Source organism: Pagrus major, chromosome 1 (assembly GCF_040436345.1).
Source record: "Pagrus major chromosome 1, Pma_NU_1.0".
Lineage (NCBI taxonomy): Eukaryota > Metazoa > Chordata > Actinopteri > Spariformes > Sparidae > Pagrus > Pagrus major.
This window is the reverse complement of record NC_133215.1, coordinates 31572140-31597772: the sequence shown is the minus strand read 5'-3', so window position 1 is coordinate 31597772 and position 25633 is coordinate 31572140. Positions and strand designations below refer to the sequence as shown.

General features: G+C 41.3%; 2 protein-coding genes across 7 annotated transcripts; both read left to right on the top strand.

Annotated features, from left to right (window-relative positions):
* Positions 1-2692: 2692 nt before the first annotated feature.
* LOC141004419 (E3 ubiquitin/ISG15 ligase TRIM25-like) lies at positions 2693-16829 on the top strand. 3 transcript variants are annotated; one of them, XM_073475898.1, is made up of 10 exons: positions 2693-2880; positions 6383-6998; positions 7200-7295; positions 7487-7720; positions 8460-8628; positions 9272-9427; positions 10234-10323; positions 11000-11143; positions 14220-14279; positions 14373-16829. In XM_073475898.1, exons 2-10 carry the CDS (start codon positions 6402-6404, stop codon positions 14903-14905), a joined length of 2079 nt encoding a protein of 692 aa, XP_073331999.1. In that variant the 5' UTR covers positions 2693-2880; positions 6383-6401; the 3' UTR covers positions 14906-16829. The 3 variants fall into 3 exon arrangements, with proteins under 3 accessions (XP_073331999.1, XP_073332007.1, XP_073332014.1); XM_073475906.1 differs by having other exon boundaries at positions 2693-2893; XM_073475913.1 differs by lacking the exon at positions 7200-7295.
* Positions 16830-19241: 2412 nt separating this feature from the next.
* LOC141003182 (E3 ubiquitin/ISG15 ligase TRIM25-like) lies at positions 19242-25476 on the top strand. Of its 4 annotated transcripts, XM_073474463.1 has the most exons (9): positions 19242-19346; positions 19677-20289; positions 20659-20754; positions 20926-21159; positions 21822-21990; positions 22369-22419; positions 22716-22913; positions 23609-23644; positions 24394-25476. In XM_073474463.1, exons 2-9 carry the CDS (start codon positions 19693-19695, stop codon positions 24537-24539), a joined length of 1527 nt encoding a protein of 508 aa, XP_073330564.1. In that variant the 5' UTR covers positions 19242-19346; positions 19677-19692; the 3' UTR covers positions 24540-25476. The 4 variants fall into 4 exon arrangements, with proteins under 4 accessions (XP_073330564.1, XP_073330581.1, XP_073330573.1 ...); XM_073474480.1 differs by lacking the exon at positions 23609-23644 and having other exon boundaries at positions 19260-19346; XM_073474472.1 differs by lacking the exon at positions 19242-19346 and having other exon boundaries at positions 19417-20289.
* Positions 25477-25633: the final 157 nt, after the last annotated feature.

Genomic DNA, 25633 nt, shown 5'->3' with positions numbered 1-25633 from the left:
AACAGATGACAACATTGACATCAACCTCCATCTCTGAAATTCGGCCCGGGAGCTTGGTTTGGAGAGGCCTTTTATCCGATCGCATGACGGACGCAAGTGGAACCATAATTTTAACACGAATACTTTATTTGCAGTATAAAAACAATCTAATAATATTAAACACAACACACACAGATTAGTCAGTCAGTAAAGTGTATTGGAGTACATATGCTCACACATACTACGCATATTCATACTCACACACTGTTTTTTCAACAATCAAAACTACTGTATGTGTATGGGTTAGGGTATGATAAGTGTAAAAGAGCTGTACGATTTAAAGGCTGCATGTGGTGGAGGATCACCTTCATCCTCCACACCTTAAACACATTTAAACCAATGAGACGTGTTTGTTTTGCTTTGTTTGTTTGTTTGTTTAAACCAAAACAAAAACGTCTAATTGGTTTAAATGTGTTTTTTATGTCTTTGTGGCGTTTATGTTTTGAGCCCTGTCACTATGTGACGGACAATAAAGTTTTTTGAATCTTGAATCATTAGCTAGCAACATCATCACTAGCAAACAAACATGTCTGTGTCGTGGAACTTCTTCGGAGTAAATGAGACAGATAAAACACAAGCTATCTGCAATATAGCCTATGCAACAGGAGCATCTGCAAAAAGTGTCAACACGACAATGACGTCATTGATCGGATCGGTGAATTAAGACATTACGGCCGATCTATTGCCAATAAAGAAAAAAAAAAACATTACAGCCGATCTCACAAATTGCATAAAATGGAAAATATCGGCCGATCAGATCGGCGGAAAGCCTAGTTCTGCATGCCCTGAACACACCCAAAAACACAAACTAGAGTTCTCAATGGGCCTGATAAATTACAACCCGACCCGACGCAGCCCGACATACAGGTGTAGTGCCGAGAAGAGACTGCTTGCCGAAAAACGACTGCCCCCGACGGGAACGCGCATCAGTTCAGAGGAAGTGGGCGTAGGTCTACTACGGGTCAGCTGGCAGACGCAGCACCGAGAGAAATGTTTTTTTTACTGTGCAGTCCTGTAGCCCAAGTGAAGAGGCTACGGAAAAAGAACGGCGCAGATAAAAAAAGTAACCTGATGTTTCCATAATGTAGGCTAGTTGTCAACAATTGATGAGGGTAGATGCTTTACCTTGCCACTTTTATTGTTGTTGTTGTTATCGTTGTTGCAATGTGATTTTACACCGCTTTGATCTATAAATAAAGTCATAATTCAATATCCCTGTTTCAGTGATTTTATAACGAGGATTAGGAAATCAATGCAGAAAAGAATGCAGGAGTGTTTCCACGTCACATTAGATAGCAATCATATAACATACTGAGAAATTAGTAAGTGCTATCAGAGGTGGGTAACGATTTACATTTACTTCATTACATTTACTTAAGTAACTTTTTGGATAACTTGTACTTTTAAGAGCATAATTATGAATACAATAATGCAGTATATATAGAACTGTAGGCTAACTGTAACGGATTGCCTTTACATTCTGCATAACATTCTCTGTGTTTGCCAGGTGCATGTACAGTGAATTTGGTCAATATCACTCCTTGCAATAAGGACTTACAGGGTGCAGTCACTTTTCGGCAGGGCCTGCCGAAAAGTGAAAAGTCTATACATAATTATCCTCTTAAAAGTACAAGTTATCCAAAAAGTTACTTAAGTAAATGTAAATCGTTATTACCCACCTCTGATAGCACTAATTTCTCAGTATGTGTTATATGATTGCTATCTAATGTGACGTGTAAAATCACATTGCAACAAGGATAACAACAACAACAACAATAAAAGTGGCAAGGTAAAGCATCTACCCTCATCAATTGTTGACAACTAGCCTACATTATGGAAACATCAGGTTACTTTTTTTTATCTGCGCTGTTCTTTTTCCGTAGCCTCTTCACTTGGGCTACAGGACTGCACAGTAAAAAAAACATTTCTCTCGGTGCTGCGTCTGCCAGCTGACCCGTAGTAGACCTACGCCCACTTCCTCTGAACTGATGCGCGTTCCCGTCGGGGGCAGTCGTTTTTCGGCAAGCAGTCTCTTCTCGGCACTACACCTGTATTAATTGTCTGCCCGAAGCTGCTGGGTCCCGTGTCGCCACTGGCCTGGCTGACACTAGCCGCGCTGACCTTCGCCCCTCCAACACGGAAAAGCTCTGTTACTTTGGCGCATTTGGCTGCATCCTGTATTAACCTTTTTTCTTTTTTGCCCTTAATTTTTCTGCTCCACTCATCTCTTTCTCCGGCTTCTTTCTTTTTAGCATGTTTGCTGATTTAACTTTTTTTAAAACAGGAAAATAACGGTTTAATGACTGACTGAGCGGCTGAGCCAATCACATTTCAATAGAAACAAGGATCAGCTCAAGTTGGGAGGGGCCGCTCGTATCCCCCCTTAATATGCAAAATATTAGATTGACCCAGTCTGACGTTCCACTCTGTTCCACCTGCGGCCGTTTTATGGGGTAAAAAAACGTTCCGACCACCGGCCGGTTCGGCCTGGAACAGACCGGCCGTTCGGGAATACTCCCGAACCTCCCTATGGCCAGTAAAAAATATATATACATATATATTGTATAACGTTAGTGAACGTCCTGTATATATAGATAGTACGTGTCCGATGCTCTATACGTTTAATTCTACAAGAAAGTGATCAAATCTAATCTGTTGTTTTTCATGGTTATTGATTTTATAGGTCCTTAAGTTTCTGTTTTTAATTTGTTAGATTCCTTTTTTTAGGCCTGATGCTTTTATTTTGAAAGCGCAACGCAGGCGCGCTAGAAAGCGCGCGCAGTGAACAACAGGTGTGTCCGCCATCGCACTTTTTGTTTGTTTAGCAGCTGACCGACAGAGGTAAGAGCACAAGGTTTGTCGATATTTCGTTTCTCACTGTGGTTGATATTGAGTCACATTATGACGTGTTTTTGTAGTTTTACTCACTGTGTGTAAGCTAGCAGGGATGCTGCGTTGGCTCGATGTACCTTCATTTCAGCCCCGTTAACAAGCAGTTAGCATTCCTCAGCTTTTCTACATGTAGTATGAAGACATGACTGTTAGTGTGTATTGTATCTATAGTACCTATAAAGTGTACAGCCAGGTGCCAAATTAAAGGAAACCCGAATAAATGTAGTGTAAAAGCAATGAATGTAGATGCTTCCACCCAGATCACTGCATAGTAGGCCTTCAATTAAACAATTAACATCCACTCCTGTTATGTGTGTAAAAATGCAGAGCAGGTCAAGTTAATTCTGATTTTGTATCAAGTAGGGATGTAACGGTATGAAAATTTCACACCACGGTAATAGTGACCAAAATTATCACGGTTATCGGTATACCGCGGTATTTTTAAAATGTCTTCAAAATGTTGAAAAAACACTGATACACTGATAAATTGAAATAATTTCACCAAGAATTATAATTAAATAGATTTATTATAAATTAAAAGGGTTAAGGTATAAGCAGCCTGTTTTTGAAACGCGTCCTGTAATGTCTGCGTTACAGAGGTAGAATGAGATGTACTGGCAGTAGCACTCGATTGGCCAGCAGACCCTCTCTGTGAAAAAAATGAATAGAAAATATCATTATTAATTATTACTGTCATTGTTACTTAATACTAAGGGTGCAACCAACAGATCACAAAACTCACAATCTAGATCATATCACTTTTGTGAGAAACAGGTTGGATAATTTTTTAGATCAAAACAAAAAGGATTATTGTTAAATTAATTATGAATACTCTATTTTGGCTCTTATCTCTATAGACACTTGTTATATTCACCATTTTAGATTATTCTTTATATATAGTCTATTCTACAAATAATCCATAAGTATTATATATTTCTGATATTACTTATATATATATTGGCTGTCTGTCTCTGTCTGCTTGCTCGTCTGTTGTCAATGGACTCGTCAATCTGATTGTACTAATGGCTGCTGAGCCACAGGTAGACGCTGCTCCGGTGAACGGAGCTGAGATGAAAGTCAGTCATCTCAGTCAGTTTGCATTCACTAACTCAGTCCACCCAGTACGTGTTTGTCTCAAATCCTCCTCACTGCAGCTCTGCATCAATATTTGGGGAATTATTAGGTCGACTTTAAAAAGTGAAATCTACAATTAATAAGTGGTTCAGATAACGTGCCAAATCACGGATCAACTTCGTTCAGTTATACCACTATCTGGTCAGTTTGCATTAGTGACAACAGCAAATTAGACAGAGAAAACTCGACATACACACACATCATTCACCTGAGCTTAAGGTTAATTTACCTTGCATTCACTTAACAGTTGAGGGTGATAGTGAAAGTAAATTGGATGTGTTGCCGCCCCTCGCAACAACTTTCTTCTTGCAGCTCCTGCAGATAGGGCTGCCATCCTCGACCAGCTGTCCCTGAGCATTCTCATAATAACCAAAATACGCCCAGACTTCAGATTTGGTTCTCTTTGAAGGTGGAAAAATGCCTTGAGGGCCGCTACTATCACGTCCTCCCTCCGCCATGTCTTCTTCACTACATAACAAGCGCACGTTGCACGCTGCGCCTGCGTAGGGAGACTTGGATAAAGTATCTCGCGAGCTTTCCACACCGTGGTTATCGACCGCGTCGGTTACCATGGTAATTAAAACTTAAACGGTAACCTTCACCGTCGGGAATTTTACCGTGGTTTACCGTGACACCGGTAACCGTTACATCCCTAGTATCAAGATGGCAAAAGATCTAAGTGACTTTGAAAGAGGCTTCATGGTTGGAGCACGGATGACAGGAGCAAATAGTCACAATGTATGGAACAGACCTCAGTCAAAAGGGTCAGAACTTGTGGTCGAAAGTGCAATTTTGCTGAGTGTGATGCTCCTGCATTAGTGCCACATGTAAGGAAAAACAAGAAAGAACAACTCTTCTCAGGGAACTGAGGATGTCAGTGCAGGACGTAATTATAGAAATCACCTAATATTTATATCCCAAGGTGCAGTGCATAATAATAATAATAATAATAATAATAATAATAATAATAATAATAATACATTTTATTTGTACAGCGCTTTTAAAAACTCTCAAAGACACTTTACAAGAATACATACAAGAATACATAAAATCAAGTGCATGGTGCATAAAATCAAGTGCATGGTGCATAAACTCAAGTGCATGGTGCGATAAAGGAGAAATATGTAGTAAAAAGAACAGTGTATGAGGATATGGATCTGTGTAGGTTTTTAGGGAGAACAGGTTGAGGACAGCAGGCAGCTACAGGTGCAGATGAAAAGCGAGTTTGAAGAGGTGGGTTTTGAGTAATGACTTGAAGGTGGATGAGTCTGGGCAGTCACGGATGTGTTTGGGGAGGGAATTCCAGAGGGAGGGGGCAGCAATGGAGAAGGCTCTATCCCCCCAGGTACGGTGCTTGGTCCTGAGGGGGGGTGAGAGAAGGTTAGCTCTGAGGATCTGAGGTTTCGAGAAGGAGTGTGGTGGTGGAGCATGTCCGTGAGGTAGGGAGGGGCCTGGTTGTGGAGGGCTTTATGGGTGAGTAGGAGGAGCTTGAAGTTGATTCGGTGAGGGACAGGGAGCCAGTGAAGGTTTTGGAGTACGGGGGTGATATGTTCACGGGAGCGGGTGTGGGTGAGGAGGCGGGCAGCAGAGTTTTGGATGTATTGAAGTTTATTGAGGACTTTGGAAGATGAACCATAGAGGATGCTGTTGCAGTAGTCCAGTCTTGAAGTGATAAATGCGTGGATGAGAGTCTCAGCTGCAGAGAAGGAGAGTAGTGGGCGGAGGTGGGCAATGTTTTTTAGATGGAAGAAAGCAGTTTGGGTGAGGCGGCTGATGTGCTGTTCGAATGAAAGAGTACTGTCCATGATGATGCCAAGGTTACGGATGGAGGGAGAGGGAGACAGGGTGATGTTGTCAAAGCTGAGGGTGAAGTTCTGGGTCGATGTGGTGAGATGTTTTGGGCCAATGAGTATGATTTCAGATTTGTCACTGTTTAGTTTGAGAAAGTTTTTTTGCAGCCATGATTGTAGTTCTGACAGGCAGTTTGTGAGGGTAGAGTGGGCTGCAGGGGTGATGGATGGATGAAGTCCCCATTACAAAGATTTATGAATATTTCAGAGTGGTTTCATGGTGCAAAAACCATAGGCACTGGTCTACAGAGATGTGGAAAAATATATTAGAAATGTATGCCAATGCATGTGAGCATACACCAAGAGAACGTTACAGGCCTGAGTGCTCGATCTCCACAATGAAGGGATCCAGTGGCACTGAAGGTATTTCAACACCTGAAGGGGTTCGGCACTCAATAGGAACATAGTTGTGTCACAGATAAAAAAAAATGTTGTCCTTAAAATTAAGTTTTATTTTTCCCTCACAGCCTCATCTGATGTCTCTTCATGGCCAACATGGAAGAGAGTCAGTTTTCTCTGATGAGTCTGGAGGATGAGCTGACCTGCAGCATCTGTCTCAGTCCCTTTGACTGTCCGGTGACCATCCCCTGCGGACACAACTTCTGCCAGGACTGCCTCCTCGCCACCTGGAAGGACACCTACAGCTGTCCTCAGTGTCGGACCCTCTTCGCCACCAAACCGAAGCTGAAGAAAAACACGGTCCTCAGCAGCGTCGTTCAGACCTTCAACCTGAGGTCGAGCAGGAGCGAGGCCAGCCTGGTCGTAGAGGAGAGCAAGGCTGAGAAAGATGATGTGGTCCGCTGTGATACATGTATGGAGGCAGAAGCGTCCCAGACCTGCCTCACCTGCATGGCCTCTTTCTGTGAGGAGCACCTGCGGCCTCACCGGGAAAACCCAATTTTCCGTCCCCACCAGCTGAGTGAGCCCGTCGGCGACCTGTTGGAGCGCATCTGCCCAGACCACCACAAGCTGATGGAGTTCTTCTGCAGCCAACATGGCCGACCAATCTGCAGCATCTGTCTCCAGCAAGTCCACAAAGGCTGCACCTTCATGTCTCCTGAGGAGCAGAGGAACCTGAAAGAGGTGTGTGTAGTTGAATTTCTAAGTCTTCTAAGTGAACCCCCTTTTCTCAAACTGAAAATGAGGGTTAATCCACATGTTAGCACTTAACCTGTGCAAGGGCTCCGTGCAAAAAGGACCATGATTGTCTGTGAACTGTGTGTCTCTGAATAATCTAAAAAATAATGGAATCCTTGCATATAATAAATCATTCTCTGTTTGTAGTCCGACCTCAGAGGCAAATTGGGTTTGCTAGATGGGAAGATTACAAAGAATGAGAATGTTGTCTCTCAAATGAAGGACATGGAGCACAAACTAAAGGTACCTCTTGGCATTTGACATTTACTGTATTATTCACATGAATGGGTGGGGAGAACAGAACTTGAATGAAGAAGCTTGAATTTAAAAAAAATAGTGATTCCTGTTCATTTGCAATCCATAACTATGAGTTTTTGGTATTTTTATTATTTTGTACTGATCTATTGATGGATCCTCTCATGATCCACTCATAGGACTCAACGACAAACAGGAGGACGGCTTTGGCAGCGGAGTATCAGCAGATGCGGGATATGTTGGACCGAGAGGAGCGTGATGCTCTTAACGCAGTGGGCCGTGAGCTAGAGAGTGATCAAACCAAACTCAAGTTTCTCATGAAGAAGTTCACCCAGAACATTGATATTATGAGCAAAGCTAAAGAAGACATCCACAGTCTGCTAAGTCAGTCCCAGACTCTGGCCTTCCTACAGGTGAGACAGCTGTGATCTATACACACAGACTCTGGAAACTGGTTTAAATATTTTAGTTAAATGTAAGGAAGGCAAAAGCTGCAATGAAAATACATTCAAGTATAAAGCAATACAGCATGTGTTATAAGAAGGTTTGCAAGTATAGGCTGACATTTGATACCCTGCACAGGTATGAAGTTACTGTCTGAAACTGACTCATTTGCTAAATTTATAGCTGAACCCAATCTTAATCCAGTTGAGATTGTTATTTTTTGCCTCAAGCATTGGATGCACACACACACACACACACACACAGCTTTACTACTTAGACGATGGACGCTACAAACTAAATTTTGTAGTGCAAATGGGAAACCTGATAATGTCATGAGGGAAAAGGAGTTGGTTATCTCTATGAGGATTTGGAGGTGCGCGTCCTGTCACCTGCAGCTCTGAGCAGAGCTCTGAGGCGATTGAATCACGCAAAAAATATGTGATAATCAATCAGACATAATGTCACTGCTGTTTGTGTTACATAGGCCCACGTATTCCTTGGAGATGTGCAGACATCTGTCTTTATGATCACACGTGACCACACAATCTATATGCACATGAGATAGGATGACTGGCTGAAAGGAAACACAGGAATAGGCCCGGTGTTGTTCATTTGGATCACAGTTTTACTTAATATTTCTTTATCTTGACTGTTTTGAATGAAACCTTGTACCATCATAAAAACAATATTGTATTCCTCTCCTCACAGGCTTCATTCAACCTGCCCGCAGCCACAAAGTTTGAACCTTACATTCCTCGAATCAACCTGGACTCCAAGAAGGTGACAGCACCACAAGCCTTTACTGCTGCACTGAAGGAGCATCTGACAGAGATCTTTAAACATCCTGTTGAGGCCAGACTACTCAAACTTAAACCAGGTGAATGTGCAGAGAGAGATTGTACATGTGGAGATGTATTATGAAAGAAAAATTACGCCAAGCATGTCCAACTTAAACCAGGCGACAAATAGTGGTCAAATAAATCAAATGTTGACTTTAGTGTGTGTGTGTGTGTGTGTGTGTGTGTGTGTGTGCGCGGGCGCGCACGTGTGTGTGTGTGTCAAATGAGAGGTGAATTTAAAAGCACTATATAAATGCAGTCCATTCACAGATTTAAAAAAAACGGTTTGTGTCTCAGGAAGTACTGGTTTTCACCAGGATATTTATTGTAGCTGAAAATCTAAATACAGTACAGCATGTGGCTATAATCAAATACTTGCCCATGTGAATGAAAAAAACATTCACACACTTTCTGCATAGGCTGTAGCTTTAAAGTCACAGGGTGGAAAATGCTAAATTTGTGGGTAATGCTTGTCAATATGTGCATATTGTTGTAATACTGACTCTGAAGTCAAAAAGTCAAAGTCTAAAATACCTTCATACATGTCCATCAAGCACATATGTGCTTAGGGGTAATAATTGTAAAATAATTTGACAGTTATGTATCACACAATGTGATAAAACACAAAAACAACAGTGTACAAAATGTCTTCTCATATCAGCCTCTCTGTTTCACAACCAGATGCTCCAGAGCAGAAAGGACAGTCCATGTCCAGCAGTCCTGGTTGTCCACTCTTCCTAGATTATAAAGAGCCCAATGGAGGCTGGAATCCATCCCATTATGGACAGGGCCAGGCACCAGGCTCTTACAGGGGACCTCCATTTATGGCAGGACAAGGTAAGATGAGGTGAAGGAACATAAAAAAGAAGGAAAGGTCATTATGTCACTGAATTTTGCTCTTGCTGGGGCCAGACTGTGGTGCTGGCTGTATTGAAGTCAATGGGAGATGCATGGAGAAACACAGTAAAACCCAACATGAAGAAATGCCTCCAGAATGAAAGGACATGCTTCAGAGAGTAGATTAATGACAATTTTTTTTTTTTTTGAATGATTGACAGAGCTGATAATATTGTGATCAAATGGGGCAGGTCTGACTGCAATTAAACTGGGAACAGCAAATCTACATTGAAATTTGACAGTATGGACAGCGCTGCCACTGTCAGAGACAGAAACTAAACCAATTGTCACTTTTCCACCAAAACTTAAACCATTTAAAATGCTGGTGCAGGGATATTTATAAGTCAGTCATAATAGCCGAAGTTGCATGAAGGAAAGTGAAGCCAATCATGTCAGTTTAGTTGCAGAAATAAAAAGTGGCAGGGATTTTGGTGGAATCACATCAAAATTTTAAAGTATACCTCAAACTGGTGCCTAGTTGTATGGTGGCACAGTAATAGTTTAAAGTCGTAGACTAAAACAATATTGTAATGGCACTAAATGGCATATTCTCAGGTAAAACAGCAGCTTCTGCCTCACCTGAAATCTGGTGTGTTCATCTGTCCCACACACATGCTTGATGATGTGTGGTTTTAAAAAACAAACAAACAAAAAAACAGACAAGCAAAGCATTGACCATCCATTAACTGTTCAACAATAAAAAGTCCTTTTTTATTTTTTTATTTTTCTGCCTATTTCCATTTCAGAGGTACAGTGGGTTGCAGGACATCCCAGACTCCCCAGGCCCCACAGTCCAGGTTCTCAACCACAGGCAGGCCCAAAGAAGAAACCTCAAAGTAAGAAAATGTCAATTCAGTGATGGACTAATAGATGACGTAACAGTTTATAGACAGGTTATTGGGTACATCTCGCTGAAACAAATCATTCTGGTGCAATAAAATCAGTTTATAGCTTTATAATGCTCTGAATTCAAGAGATGTGTTAATGTGTCAATTTGTAAGATATGGCCAGAATTTTCACACATTAAACCGAAAAATACAACCGTACACTGTCTGAATAAGACTCAACATAAATTTTAAAAAAAAACCTAAAACAGTCTTGGTTTTAAAATGTGAAAATATGCCAGCTCTTCATACCATATTTTGCCGCTGCTAAAGCCCGACTTCCTCTCTCTCCACTGCCACCGCATGCCTCTCCTGAACTTGTTTTCCAGCTTTATTCACTGGGACGAGGTTGAGGTTGGTAGAACTGACCCCTGTTGACCGCAGTGATTACGGTCATTATTATTATTTATTTATTTTTATTTTTTAATTGGTCATATTGGAGACTGTACTCTTGGTGCTGCTGAATTGTACTGCAGTATACCAAGACGTGTGTATAATATATTGCCCACCCCATTTATATCAGTTAGGAAAGACTATACACTGTAATGTATTACTGTTTCTACCTGGTCTACTTTTTTAAATTAATGTATGGCTGTCAATTTTCTTAACCCATTTTCTTTTTCTTTAGAACAGACCCAAAAAGCTCTGCAGCCCAATGTTGCTAACATGGGAAATAAGAATCAAGCCCATTCAGTGGAAAACCTGTTTGAGTTGAGTCACAAAGACAAACCCAGAGGCCGTACTCCTGCAGCTGAACTCAGAAAGAAACCAGGTAGACACCAGCCACTGAAAAGAGCACTCCACTGGTTTAACATTGTCAGACTTGTGACTGAGAATTAAAGGTCTAGTGTGTAGGATTTTGTGGCATCTATCCGTGAGGTTGCAGATCACAACTAACGAAGTACATCCTAACTTCTTGCCTCACCCTCTTCTACCGTGGCAACTAAAAGCTAGAGGAACAATCTAGGGCCTCGCTAGAGCCAGTGTTTGGTTTGTCCATCCTGGGCTACTATAGGAACATGGCAGATTCCACACCTGCTCCCTCTGTAGAGAAAATAGGCTCATTCTTAGGTAACGAAAGTCCAATTATTCTTCTTTTCAGTGTGACTATTACAAATGGAAACATGATTGTGAATATTCCAATTCTGCCAATGGTCCCTCCTTAATCCTAAACACTGGACCTTTAAGAAAATATACTGAATATCTAAATTGATGCAGCACAATCAGAGAGATCATCTTTTTTTATTTCACATATTCTTCTCCTTGTCCAAACCTTGTGCCTACATTACCCACAATACAACATGCCTGCTGACAGTTCAGTTTGACATTCAGGTATGTTATGCTAATAGCGGTGGATGTAGCCTGTAGCCTGCGTTATTATGGATCTCACCCAAGGTCTCACAAGACCTGCCCTACTCTGCCTCTGATTGGTTTGCTTTGTTGGTTATGTTCTTTATGCTCGACTCCAGCTGTTAACTCACAGTAGCTCTCGTAATGTCTGTTTTCCGGCCTTTTTGATCTGTAGTATTGCAGAGAAATATACTTACCACTTCTGCCTTTCTCCCTGTCTTCTTCTGCTCGTGTCGAGCCTGCTGGGGTCACTCATCCTCTGAAGCCGCTCTTCACTGAGCGTCTGGGCTCATAAGAATTGGATAGAGTGGACAGGTTGTCTGCCTTGCTGCTGCTCGCGGCCTGTCCGCTCTACCTCAAGAGCCCAGAGACACTGCAGTGACAACCAGTCATAGTGGTGTGTTTACCAGGGCAACCAAGGCTCACAGTCTGCTGCATCAGCACTACTGCTGGCTGTTTGGTTTAAACAACTGCAAGAGATGCAGAGATTTTCGTGGCCCTGACTGGACAAGAGGGAGGGAGATCAATTGGACCTGTGCCCACAGCCGAGAGCCTGTTCTCAGCTGTAATCCTGTGTCCACACCCCTTGGGTGACCTGGTAGTTCGTTAGGAGTTGGTTAACAGTATTTTCAGTGACTGCCTGGTGTTAATGGGTTGTGCTTGAGTTTTTCTCCCAGTTGTTTAAAGCAAACAGCCAGCAGCGGAGCTGACACAGCGGTTTGTGAGCCATAGTTGCCCTGGTAAACACACCACTACAACTGGCTGTGACAGCTGTGTTAGGTAGAGTGAGCCCAGAGACTGAGTGCTGCTCCGGAGGATGAGTGACCCTAACAGGAGCAGCAGAAGACCGGGAGAGAGGCAGAAGAAGTTGTTGTATTGTAAGTTTGAGTCAAGCATAGAGAAAAGCCAACCAATCGGAGGTGGAGTAGGGTGGGTCTTGGGAAAACTTGGGTGAGATCCATAATAACGTAGAGAGATGGTAAAGATGAGGAGCAGGCTCACTTCTTTCTAACTCAACACCTCGAGATTTACTTCATTGTCAAACTTGTAGTCTTCAGCCCCAACCCATGCTGACTCAAGTGATGTCTCGTGGGGCAATTTATCAGACTTTGCACAAAAGCTTCATATGACTTTTTTTCACATATGCATCTGTAAACAGCTTTTCATGTGTAAAATCGGTGGCTGCCTTTTTCATGCCACAGCGCCAGTGATTTCATGGCCATAGTGTGATGTTTTTATGTTGTCCTTTGCATTCTTGTGAATGCCTCATCTGAAGAACGCCTTAAAGGAATTTCTTCCAATTTGGCAAAAAAGGTTTCTGGCCCTAACTCAATAATTCATATGCTAGGGTTAGGGCAAAGTTTCACACAAATGTCTAATAGGATAAAATAATGACGTGATGACACTTTATATCCAAAAGTTCAGCTTCACTGTGACACAATGTTCTGCAAAAACACTTTGCCCATTATTCAACACCATAACTCAGGTGGGGAGATTGTGACCATATTTCACATTTGGTTAAATACCAAATTGGTATTCAGACGCTCAGTAAAGTGGGACGAAATATCGATACAGCAATATATCGTATTGCTTTCCCTTGTGATGCGATTATTAATGCAATACACAAGACAGGCAGGCGCTCTAAACAGATTACCCTGACAATTTGTGATGTAAACGCCTGTAAACTAAATTTACACAGGTTGAAATGAATTTGGTGAGCCATAGTTGTATCCTTCCTTTTTAAACATTTAAATTCCAGAACTGTTCTGCTCTCTGGAAGTTCAGCCTTTTGCCAGTTTATGACTGCTTTACATTGGAATGATAACACACATGGACATGGAGAAGTTACAGTCAGTGTGTATGATGGAGGCACTAAGCTAAGACTCTATGCAATTTTTTATACATTGTTTCATGTCAAATTAAGTGAAAGTGACACCACAATGCAATTAATAAACATACAATTCCTGCACTTTGCCTTTTTTAGGGGTATTTTGCATTCTTCAGTTAGACAAGTAGTGTGATGCACCACTGACTGATTGTCCAAAGTATTGATTATCACAGAATCACTGTTAGCTGATACTTTGTTAATCCCACCTTTTAAAGCTGTGCTGACTGATTAGATCTTCTGTGATGCCAGGTTGAACATGTGTGCGAAGCACAGCATTTTTAGCGGCCAAGCACGTGAACACATTCAAGAAATTTGACTCTGTTTTTTCATTTCTCTCAATGAACTTGGACACTTGGACACACAGTTTTCGTCCACCGAGTGGACTGAGCTTAAGGTGATTGTTGTTGCACTATAATAATATAGTGCTGACTTCCTTTTTGCCAAGAACTACGCCTAAGACTTTTAATTAAATGTCTTTTAAAGTCTTTACTATATGGGCTATATTATCCATTTGCACAGACATAGATCTAAGCTGCAACTTTACAGGTGCTTGTAGGCATACAACTGTATACACATACAAATGATAATTCTAGCCTGTCTTTTGTTGTAGAAACTTTCGATATTCCTCCAGACATGACATCTGCTGTACAAAGAGGGGAACTTCTGAAATGTAAGTATATGATTGAAGTAGGTATCTTTCCCGTATGTGATAATAGCAACCATGTTTTTTATGTAAATGGTCTTTTCTTTCTGTCTCTACCAGATGGCACGGTGCTCACATTAGACCCAAAGACGGCCCACAAACGCATCTCCCTGAGTGAGGGCTTCACTAAGGCCTCTGTGTCAGATGAGCACATAAATTACTTTGACTCTCCAAAACGCTTCACTGTCTGCTCTCAGGTGCTCACCTCGAAGGGTTTCTCCAGAGGGCGCCACTACTGGGAAGTCCGACTGAGCAGCAACAACTTCGTTGGCATCGGCTTGGCTTACAGCAGCATTGACCGCAAAGGTCCCACCAGCCGACTGGGCCGCAACGCCCAGTCCTGGTGTGTCGAGTGGTTTAACGTCAAGCTGTCCGCTTGGTATAACAGCAGTGAGACCGTGCTGGTCAATCCCAATCCAAAGCGTGTAGGTGTACTGTTGGATTGTGAGGAGGGCACTGCTACGTTCTATAACGTTGCAGACAGGGCATATCCCTTCCACTCCTTTGTGTTCCCCTTTGCTGAAGCGGTGTATCCAGCTTTCTGGATTTTCTCAAGTGGCTCTTCCATTACATTGTGCAAGCTGCAGGCATGAGGAGCATATGTACATAAATGGCATATGCAAGAGCACACATACACACAGCTCATTGTTCTCATTGTTCTACTTACAGTCATTTATAAAGTAAAAAAAATCTAGTTGCACTGAGAAAGCCAATCTTGAATGGTTCTAACAGCAAACACTTGAAGATATTTAAAAATACTTGGTCCAAAGAATTTTCACATCAAGAGGCTGACCAGTTGTACCGCTAACAGATTAAGGTGGATAACCAGTTTCGTCTGTACAGCTGCAATTGAATGGCATTGGGTGGTGTTGTGATGGGCCAGGTTAAACAGTTATCTCCACTATTAGTGCTTACTGAAAATAAAGGAATAGGTAGTGGTTATTCTTTGTTGCTTGAGAATATTAGTGCACAGACAGGTTGAAGCGTTACTACTGAAACGTAGGCCAACAGTTCATGGCATGTCATAGCTCTTGGCCTTAGCTGCTGTTGTTAGCTGTGCTAGTTGAGATTAACAGTTGCTGACTTTGTTGTTTTGTGACCACAAATATGAAACTGACTTCTGAAAACAGAGTAAAAGCAATTTACACTGTTTTTTAAGTCAAGTGTTTGTGCCTCCGTAGTATTTAAAAACAAGATTAAAAATGTTTTTTAAAGCTGTATTATACAGTTTATCTCTTATTTAGAAGGGATTAAAAGAAACTGCTGCACAGCAAGTAACCAACATTGTAACTAAAAAGTCAGGCGGGCTGTTGGCCGGACAGTGTCAGCCAGGTATCTTGATGGGGTGAAGCTGGAAGGAGCGGTTGCTGGGTTTCCTTGTGTTGGTTTCAATTTTCAGAGATTTTGATCTACTTCCTCCTTTTCTATGATCATAACAGAGCACAAGCATGTGTGTGCTTGTGCGTCTCCAGTATTAACTGCAGATAAATAAATTGTAGACTGGTTGTGAAATTGCCTGGATAAATAAGTTAATTTATGACTTAACTCTCCAGTCAATACAGTGTTTTGATGTGAAGTCAAATGATAGGAGAGGAAGGAAAGGGATGACATGCAGTGATGTTTCTTGGCTAGAGTTGATCCTGGGATGTCATGCTTGCACTGAATGCTCCTTAGAAAGACAATGCTAATAGAATGCTCTGTTGGCTTTGGCAGGTCGTAGGATGTTAGGAAGATATTTAGTTTCACAGGGGTAAATTATTTGTTGTTATACAAAGGTTACTCCAGCCTGTAAGATTTGTTAGCTGAAGCTCACTGGTGACATTTGTTACAGTGGCTTTCTTACATGTGCCACCACTGGGGCACATCAGTGGTTGGTCAGTGTCTCTACTGGTCACTTGGATTTTGAACTTACCACGCTGCAATTCTCAATCTGAGATAGGTAAAAGTCTCTGGCTTGTTTGCATGTCTTTAAAATCGGTTGGTATCGTCTTGGGTGGCGCTTAACCCAGGATGCAGCGATGGTGTCCCTGCAAACTGGTGTCAGGGAAAACTTGGTTTGCACGTGAGGAGGCGAGCCCTGGCATTAAAATGTCTAAATCTTTGCGAAAGAAAAGGTAGCAGCTGCTATCTTATTTACGCTTGTTATTAGCGAACAGGTTAGAGTAACTTGCCATTTCTTGTAGGTTATAGCTTGGAGGTTGTTGTTGCTGTTTCATGTAGTGGTGGAGGTTTTGAAAATTGGAGCAGACAGATAGTGGAAGGAAGGGGGAATAGCTGTCCAATGATAGATTTCATACCAACAGTCTACATCCAGCAAGTCAGACTGTGAGACCAGGTATGTTCAGTTGGTTGCAATTTACAACCACACTGCTAGATGGCACTAAATCCTACACACTGAACCTTTAAATATGAACATGTATGTGATTGCATTGAAATTGGTGTCAAGTTTAATCAAAATAAGTTTGTATCACAAATTAACCAATGATTGTTATCAATAAAATGTTTTTCTCTCTGTAACTTGTAGTCATTTGTATTTCAGATTTTGATTGTAATTATCATCTGAATTCTTGAGTTATGGCCAAAAATCAGTTTTGTAAGGTAACGGTGACCTTCAGCTCTGACCTTGGCGCCACCAAATTGTAATCAGTTCATCCCTGAGTCAAAGTGAACATTTGCACCAAATTTGAAGACATTCCCTCAAGATGATCTTGAGATGTCTCCATTTCATTACCACTTACATTCACCGAACTCTCCAGTTTTACTCCTGTCAAGGTACTAAAGGCTTTTACAGAGGGGTTTGTTCATATGTCATTCATAGTTGGATTTATTTTAATTAAATTCCTAAAAACATGGCGAAAATAGTTTTTTAAAAAATGTTTTTTCTGATTTATACAGTGATTAAAAAAACATTTTTTTAAAAGTGATTTCTGTGACAGCCTTGGACTTCGATGTCAACAACATGACACAAAAATGTTGAACCTGGCTTTTATCCAGTGATCAGATTTCTGTTCGGGAAACAATTGTGCTAATTTAACCCTCAAGTTGTGTTCATTTCATGTTAAACAATTTTGTGTTCCCGGGCAAAAATGACCGTTCCATTAAGACTCATAAAAACTGTAATAATACATATATTATCACTACTTGTTGTGTTACATTTTTTTTATCAACTTAAGTTCTTGTGAACATTACAAGTTTGAATTTCTACTTGTTATTTATGGCCTGTATGCCTCATTCATCTGAGCTTATACATCTTGAATTTGAGTTCTAAAAAACATAATTTCTGGATTATTTTGACTATAAGAAATAATCAGATGAAACATAGTATACTGTTTATCACAGACTACTTTGGGTCAAAGTTACCAAGAACATTTGTTTTGAAACCATTTAAATTTTTTATACAGTCACACGAAGTAACACCTGTTGTGTTCCTGGTCAAAAGTGACTGGGAAGATTTTATTTGTCTACAAAGGAAATTATCCCAAAACTACACTTGACAATTTGACAATATTCCAAGATCAATGTCTTAATACATTAAAGAACAACTAACAAGAACATTACAATGTCCATCAGTCTATCACATGTGTTTTTGCCTGATAACAGAAAAAAACTGAAAACTGATAACAAAATCAGGCTTCTAGACTTGGTGGAGTGGGTTAACTCAAACTTCAATGGTGTTTTTTCTCATGCACATGTTGGACAATATGTGCAGGTTGTTGCATGTGCCTTGCAAATATATGCATTGCATTTATGGCACATTATGCTCATTTTCACATCTCTTGCCGCACACAGGCTGTACCTCTTCCAGTATAAACCTGCATGTTTCAAGCATAACTTGTCCTGGCATCACATGTTGCCCATATCTTTATGTCATATTTAAAATGCTTGCTTGGCACATACTGTTTGAAAGGGCAGATGCTCATCCACTGTACCTCCTTCCAATTGTCTTTGTATATCCAGTCTCCAAGTGGGTCATGTTTACCACTATGGTTTCGATGGACTCGGTCAGGAACAGTTCAAAGCAGGATTTGATGTCATCAATCCGGGATACGACATTTAGTAGGTCCTGAGGTCATCCTGATGACATTTTCAGCTGAAAGCCTACCTTGATTCTCCGGTGGGGATGAAGACCACGATATGTGACAGCAGCCTCAGCATGGCCATCCTCTTCATCACCGGATTCCTCCCCATCAGTTATTTCTTGGTCTGGATTATATCCCGTGTCATCTTCAATTTCTGACACTTCCTCTTCTAATCCATCCTCACTGTCAGTTTCCTGGCCTCTCTCCTCCTCACCAGTGTGGGGATCAAATATATAATCAAGAGCCTCACTTATGGTATATTGATCTGCCATGGTGCTGCCACACAATGACCTGCGAGCAAGGCCTCAAAAAAGCATTACATAGAAAAGTTCAATATTATTGAAACTATGTTGCAACTGTCTGTGAAAACTGCCAACAGGTGATGTTCCTGTGGGAGAAGACTAGACTGTACTGGACAAAGGTTCCGTAGTGGTTGCCAGGGAACCCAAGGTGTGTGTGTGTGTGTGTACGTGCGTGCGCGTGTGCGCGTGTCCATCTGACAAATGAGGATGTAGCCTACCTGAGCTCAGCTTTTTACACTAACTGTAGTGTCCCCCATTCATTTCTAATCATTTTGACCGGGAACACCAAGAGTGTACAAAAGTTGAATAAAACCCACAAAACTGTATGCAAATTAATACAATTTATTTTGTGCGTTGAAATCCTCTTTGTGGACAAAGTCATGGAATCTTTGGTCAGTCTGATCACATTAACTACATTTTTCAGAGATAAAACTTTTAAATCGGTCAAATTTGACCGGAACACAACATAAGGGTTAAGTAACTGGTCAAGTTTCATAGTGAACTGTTAACGCGCGCGCGCGCAAACACACACACACACACGCACACACACACACACACACACACACACACTTGGCTGTATCAGTCCTGAGTTATTCAGCCAGCAGCAGAGCCTCCTCCGCACTTGACTGGAGTTAGCTGCGCTCGCACTAAAGGTAGGCCTACCGCGGGGTAAACGCAATAATGGCTTGTTTAATAACGCAGGCAGACGCCTGTTAGCAGACAGAGTATGTGTGTGATGACTCCTACATGTAGTCCTGCCGTGTGTTGATGCTCATTCTTACACTGCTGGCTCAAGGAGTGGCTGCGCTGCTACGCAGTCACATTAGAAATGTGTTTATTGCTCTATTTTTTCCTGCTCACGGTATTTAAACTCCTCGGTGTTGTTTTCTTCGTTCATGAAGAACAAAGAGTAAAACAGGAGAAGGAAAAAAGGTTTTTCATTTGTTTTTTCCGGAAAGTTAAGTTTCGTTTCTCCCTCGCAGCCTCTGACGTCTCATCATGGCCGACATGGAAGAGAGTCAGTTTTCTCTGATGAGTCTGGAGGATGAGCTGACCTGCAGCATCTGTCTCAGTCCCTTTGACTGTCCGGTGACCATCCCCTGCGGACACAACTTCTGCCAGGACTGCCTCCTCTCCACCTGGAAGGACACCTACAGCTGTCCTCAGTGTCGGACCCTCTTCGACACCAAACCGGAGCTGAAGAAAAACACGGTCCTCAGCAGCGTCGTTCAGACCTTCAACCTGAGGTCGAGCAGGAGCGAGGCCAGCCTGGTCGTAGAGGAGAGCAAGGCTGAGAAAGATGATGTGGTCCGCTGTGATACATGTATGGAGGCAGAAGCGTCCCAGACCTGCCTCACCTGCATGGCCTCCTACTGTGAGGAGCACCTGCGGCCTCACCGGGAAAACCCCAAATTTAGTGTCCACCAGCTGATTGAGCCCCTCGGCGACCTGTCGGAGCGCATCTGCTCGGACCACCACAAGCTGATGGAGTTCTTCTGCAGCCAACATGGCCGACCAATCTGCAGCATCTGTCTCCAGCAAGTCCACAAAGGCTGCACCTTCATGTCTCCTGAGGAGCAGAGGAACCTGAAAGAGGTGTGTGTTAGTATGTCATAAGTCTCCAATCTGGATATCAGATAACTCTTTTTTATAAGTTGTCTCGCCCATCATTGTTACTGACAGATAAAACTTGTAGGGTGTCAACTTTATTCAGCTTATGAAGAGAGGCATTAGAGAACCACTGCAATACACCTGTTTATAAATGCATGTTAGCAATATGAAAACATTTAAGTGTAGAAGAAGACACTTGGTGCTGCTGTTCAGAGAGCACAGTGCAGTTATATTGCAGATGGTGTACACGCAGTAAAAAAGTGTTATTTGCATTGAGGCTGTGATGAGGAAGTGAGTAGGGCAGGTGACATCATTGTCTGTGTACAGAGGCTATGTTTTATGTCTGTCCTGTAGACTGACCTCAGAGACAAGTTGGGTTTGCTGGACGGGAAGATTGAGAAGACTGATACTGTTATGTTTCAAATTAATGACATGCAGTGCAAGCTGAAGGTACGTTTCACCTGTTAGATTCCCTTCATTTTATAAGAATAGAAAACAAATAAAGTAGTGACTCATTTACAAAAGACCTAGTGATGGCAACTACATAATGTCAGTATTTATATCTATTTACTTGTCCCTGTATTTACTGCACCTGTGGCTACTGTCACGATCCTTGTCTAGGAAGCAGCTACCAAGAGGAAGACAGCATTTGCAGCTGTGTTTCAGCAGATGCGGGATATGTTGGCCCAAGAAGAGCGCGAGGCCCAACATGAGGTGGACCACGAGCTGGAGATGGGTCAGACGAAACTTCGGGACTTCGTGAAGAGGTTAACTGAGAATAATGAGAACATGAGAAAAGCCAGAGAAGATATCAACGGTCTGCTGAGTCAATCCCAAACCCTGGCCTTTCTGCAGGTGGGGTGAACGTTGTCACAGACAGATGAAGTAGGGGAGGGGGGAAGGGTGATGAATGAAGGTTTAGCCTAAAGACAAACGAGGGAAAGGTGTCTCAATATTGAATGCACTTGGAATATATGTCTTTCAGGTTTGTTTAAAGGGGCCCTCGTCATGCATTCCTGAGACAACATGACTGAGGCAGAGAGAGGAATTGACCAACTGTTTGAATTGAATGTTATTTGGGTGCATGCTATGTTTCAGCCACCACAGAATTAAAATGAGTATGAAGCATTTTAACTACAGCTGCAGAGGTTAGGCAGTTAAGAGATAATAAATCAGCCATTTTCATTTTTCAAACATTTGGTGGTTCCAGATTCTCACATATTTGGATTTCATGTTTTTCTCTATTATATATGATTAAATGTCTTTGGGTTCGGACTGTTGGTCAAATTAAACCAAAAAAATGTAATACATCAGCTTGGGCGCTTGGATATTATAACAGGTATTTGTCTTTACTTTCAGGATATTTTGTTAACAAAGTGATTAATTGAGAATATATGTACATTTTTGCATCCCCCAGTGATGCTGCCAAACCCTACACCTATTACATCCTTGTCTTAGATGACTTGGTTAAAAACACATCCCATTAATAAGTGTTTTCTTTCACTTGTTCCTCACAGGCTTCATTTGACTTGCCGAGGGTTACAAAGTTTGACCCTTACACCCCTCGAATCAGCCTGGACTCCAAGAAGGTTATGGCAACTCAGGCCTCTGCTGCTGCACTGAAGGAGTATCTGACTGAGATCTTTAAACAGCCTGCTGAGGCCAGACTGGTCACACTTAAAGCAGGTGAATGTGCAGGAACATCTTTAGTGAGAGATTTTACATGTGGAGAGGTATTATAAAAGTATAATGAAGCCAATCATGTCCAAGTGTTTTGCAGGACTTAACACCAGGATTGCTGCATCTGCTAAGTTGGTTCTGAGTAGATACAATTATTTCCCTTATGTAATCATTGTACCAGGGGACCTCAAAGACGGCTGTGGCTCAGCAGATCACCCGCTAAATGCAGGGATGGTGGTACAATCTCCAGCTCCTGTTCTCATGTGGAAGTGTTCTTGAGCAAGACACAGAAACCCAGTGGTAGCAATGTAGCTTGCGGCCATCGGTGTGTATGTGTGTGAGGCAAACTGTAAAGCACTATGTAAATGCTTTTACCATTCACAGATGAAAAAGCAGCTCCTGTCTCAGGAAGTACTGGATCACACCTGGAATCTGGTATGTTTGTCTCTATAAAGGTGTTATTATAGCAGAAAATCGAAATACTGTTCAAAATGTGCCTATAATGAGATATCTGCCTGTGTGTGACAAAAAACATTTGTGTGTGTGCGTACTGCATACTGAATCACTGAAGTTTTAATAAAATACCATTGTAAATCTCTCAAGCACATATGTGCTTTGATAAGGGTAAACATTTTAAAATGGTTTGACAAGCAATTTGTAACACAACTTTTTACAATGTGTTAACACTTAGAAGTACAAAATTTCTTCTCATATCAGTCTCTCTGTTTCAGAACAACCAGATCATCCAGAGCAGAGGGGACAGACCACATCCAGCGGTCCTAATTGTTCACCCTTCCAGCCATTCTTCCAGCCAGTTCCTGTACCTGTTTATATAGGGCAACATGGAGGCTGGAATACACCCCAGTATGGACAGGGCCAGGCACCAGGCTCTTACAGGGGACCTCCATTTAAACCAGGACAAAAGACAGGTAAGATAGAAATCTTAATGATCAGGGTTTCTCCCAGAAGCCACCTCTCATACAACCCACAACACACTTTATGGTAAGAATTGCTTTTTTACTACTGAACAATATTTATAACATTAACTTTAGTAAAATAGATGTAAAATAGAACATTGGGAACATGTCGCTATTGATTCCTGTTGCACAATACAGCTGTTAAACAAATACATATTCAACATTCATCATTTTTGTAGGTTGTTCCTTCATTGAATCCTAAAAAATATGGTGTACAGTTGTGGTTGTTTTTTCATTAGTTAATGCTGTGCACTAATTTGTCAGTCATCATAACCATTCATGTACTTTATATCAAGTTCAACATGTCAAAAGTTTACTGTAGCACGTCAGCTCTTTTATAATGTCCCGCCCCATCTAGGCTGTGATGAAAAGTGATGGTGAGCGCATTGCCTTCGTGAAAATTTGAACACATTTCCAAAAAGCTAGATAGCTAACAAGGCAGCCGAACCCAAACCTTGCTTATCTCATCCTTTTGGGCTTTTGTCTTTCCGATTGAGCAGCATAACTTGGAACAGTTGAACTAGTATCCCTGGGCTCAGTGGTCTGCTCTGAGCTATCCAGTCTCGAGTTTTATAATAGGCAACTCTAGAAAAAAGTCTTAGAGCCATAAGAATGTCTGTTCTTGTTTTGTCTTCTTTCTTATACAGAAAAGAAAAGTGATACCGGTCACCACTCCTCCCACAGTATGTCATCTACCTTTTTATATTCTTTTGCACACTGAAATCCGATTTGATGACTGTTATCTTGTTGGTCATGCGCACAATTACCAGGCTAGGTCTATTCCTCAGACTATTGATATAACAACATCTTGACCTGATACACGTTCTTGTATTATTGACACATCAATAAAACAATCAGGAAACTGAGTGGCTTTGTGAGCAAGAAACAATGCCCTGTGTTTCATGTTTCTCCTTTTAGTTTTGTTTGTTGGAGGAATTAAACTGTTCAAAATTATAATTATCGGTCTCACAGCATTTAACAGATTCTCTGAATTTTCACTTGTGTATGAAAAGTGTTGTACCACTGGCCTGTAAATGGGTGATCTGAATTTGAATCCTGTTTCTACAGGAACTGTAGTTTGAGGTGTGGTTGTTTAACTAGAAATGTTGTCCTCCACTGAGTAAGATGTCACATGAGTTTAGCGTGGCCTGTAATAACCGTGTGTCACAGGTTTAGCAACTCCCTGTTTGCAGCCTTCTGGAGAACAGTGGAGTCAGCAGTGGACTCAAGTTCACAGGGAACTTTCCAATAAAAACAGCAGTTTATTTACCTTTACTACCTGAATGATCTGTATGCCAAGATGTTAGCTAACTCTGGTTGCAGTTTGATAGAATTATTATTATAGAGATTTCCAAAAATCTGTTTGTCATGTGGCACTAGTCTCATACTGTGGAAGAACTACTTAAGAAAGCTTTTTGTATATTTCCTTTAGAACAAGACAGAAAGCCCTCAGGTGCTCCAGGAGGAAAAAAGCCAGGTGGAAAAGGATCTGACTCCACTAAGAAGGACCATCCTAAAAGCCATCCTTCATCAGGAAAACCAACTGGACCCCATCCACGGCCGCATAAAAATAAATAGATGCAGCAGCAGATGTATTTGCTTCTGGAGCCGATACAAGTCACTATTACACTCTGTATGCTAAATAATGTAGAGACTATGAGTCTAAGGAGTTGCATGATTATATTGCTGTAAGTGCTTAGATAAACTCGGATGTGGTGGAATATTGCGTGGAAATGCAATCCCTTTCTTTAGTATTCATCCATGGCATATGTTAATGACAGCTCACCTTCACCTTGTAGTTAAACTTGTATACGTTGGTGTCAATTCCGGTGTTTGCGGCTCTTAATGAGAATTTTAAACAAGAGTAGCCTTATGTTTGTATGTCTCCCTCTGCATCTTCTTACTCAGTTTCACCCAGTGTTGGCTGGAGGACGGTTAGCTCGCCTCCCAGAACCTCATGCTGAGCTGGAGGCTGACTTAGTGACCATCAATAAATTATCCTATTGTCTGTTTGATGTACACACAAACAATGTTTCTTCATGCTGATTTGATATGATTAAAAAGTATTGTAAAAAAAAAATAGTAAACTGATTTCATGTAGCACAATTATTTTGATTGCTAAAAGTAAGTATTTTAATAACCCAGTGACTCCAAACCAATGCTGAATTGTATTTTTAATGGGAAAAATAAGACACACTTCTGTTGATTACATTTTTGCTGCTTCCTTTATATCAATATTTATTATGAAAATTAAGCATTTCTTTTCAATAGCTTCCAGGTCATGTGACCCTGTGACTCAAATTGAATGCAGAAATGTCATCATATACTGGTTTAATGAGACACATCTCTTTATATTGGATTTTAATGGAGTTTACATTTTTTATGAACATTTTAAAGAAAAATCTGCAGTTTTCATGAATTTATCGGCTTTGTTTTTCAATAGCTTTCATGTTATGTGACCCAGTGACTCCAAACCAATATTGAATTGTATTACTAAATAAATATCTGTTGATTAAATTTTTGCTGCTGCTTCTATATCAATATTTATTATGAAAATTAAGTATTTCTTTTCAGTAGCTTCCATGTCATGTGACCCTGTCACTCAAATTCAATGCAGAAATGTATCAGTACAGGGGCCACATAGGACACACCTCTTTTTATTGGATGTTACG

Coding starts and splice junctions, on each gene's coding strand:
- LOC141004419 (XM_073475898.1), top strand. CDS start 6,402: ATGGCCAACATGGAAGAGAGTCAGTTTTCTCTGATGAGTCTGGAGGAT. Junction 6,999..7,199: donor AGCAGAGGAACCTGAAAGAG/GTGTGTGTAGTT, acceptor CTCTGTTTGTAG/TCCGACCTCAGAGGCAAATT. Junction 10,324..10,999: donor CCCAAAGAAGAAACCTCAAA/GTAAGAAAATGT, acceptor CTTTTTCTTTAG/AACAGACCCAAAAAGCTCTG.
- LOC141003182 (XM_073474463.1), top strand. CDS start 19,693: ATGGCCGACATGGAAGAGAGTCAGTTTTCTCTGATGAGTCTGGAGGAT. Junction 20,290..20,658: donor AGCAGAGGAACCTGAAAGAG/GTGTGTGTTAGT, acceptor TCTGTCCTGTAG/ACTGACCTCAGAGACAAGTT. Junction 22,914..23,608: donor TAAACCAGGACAAAAGACAG/GTAAGATAGAAA, acceptor TTTCTTATACAG/AAAAGAAAAGTGATACCGGT.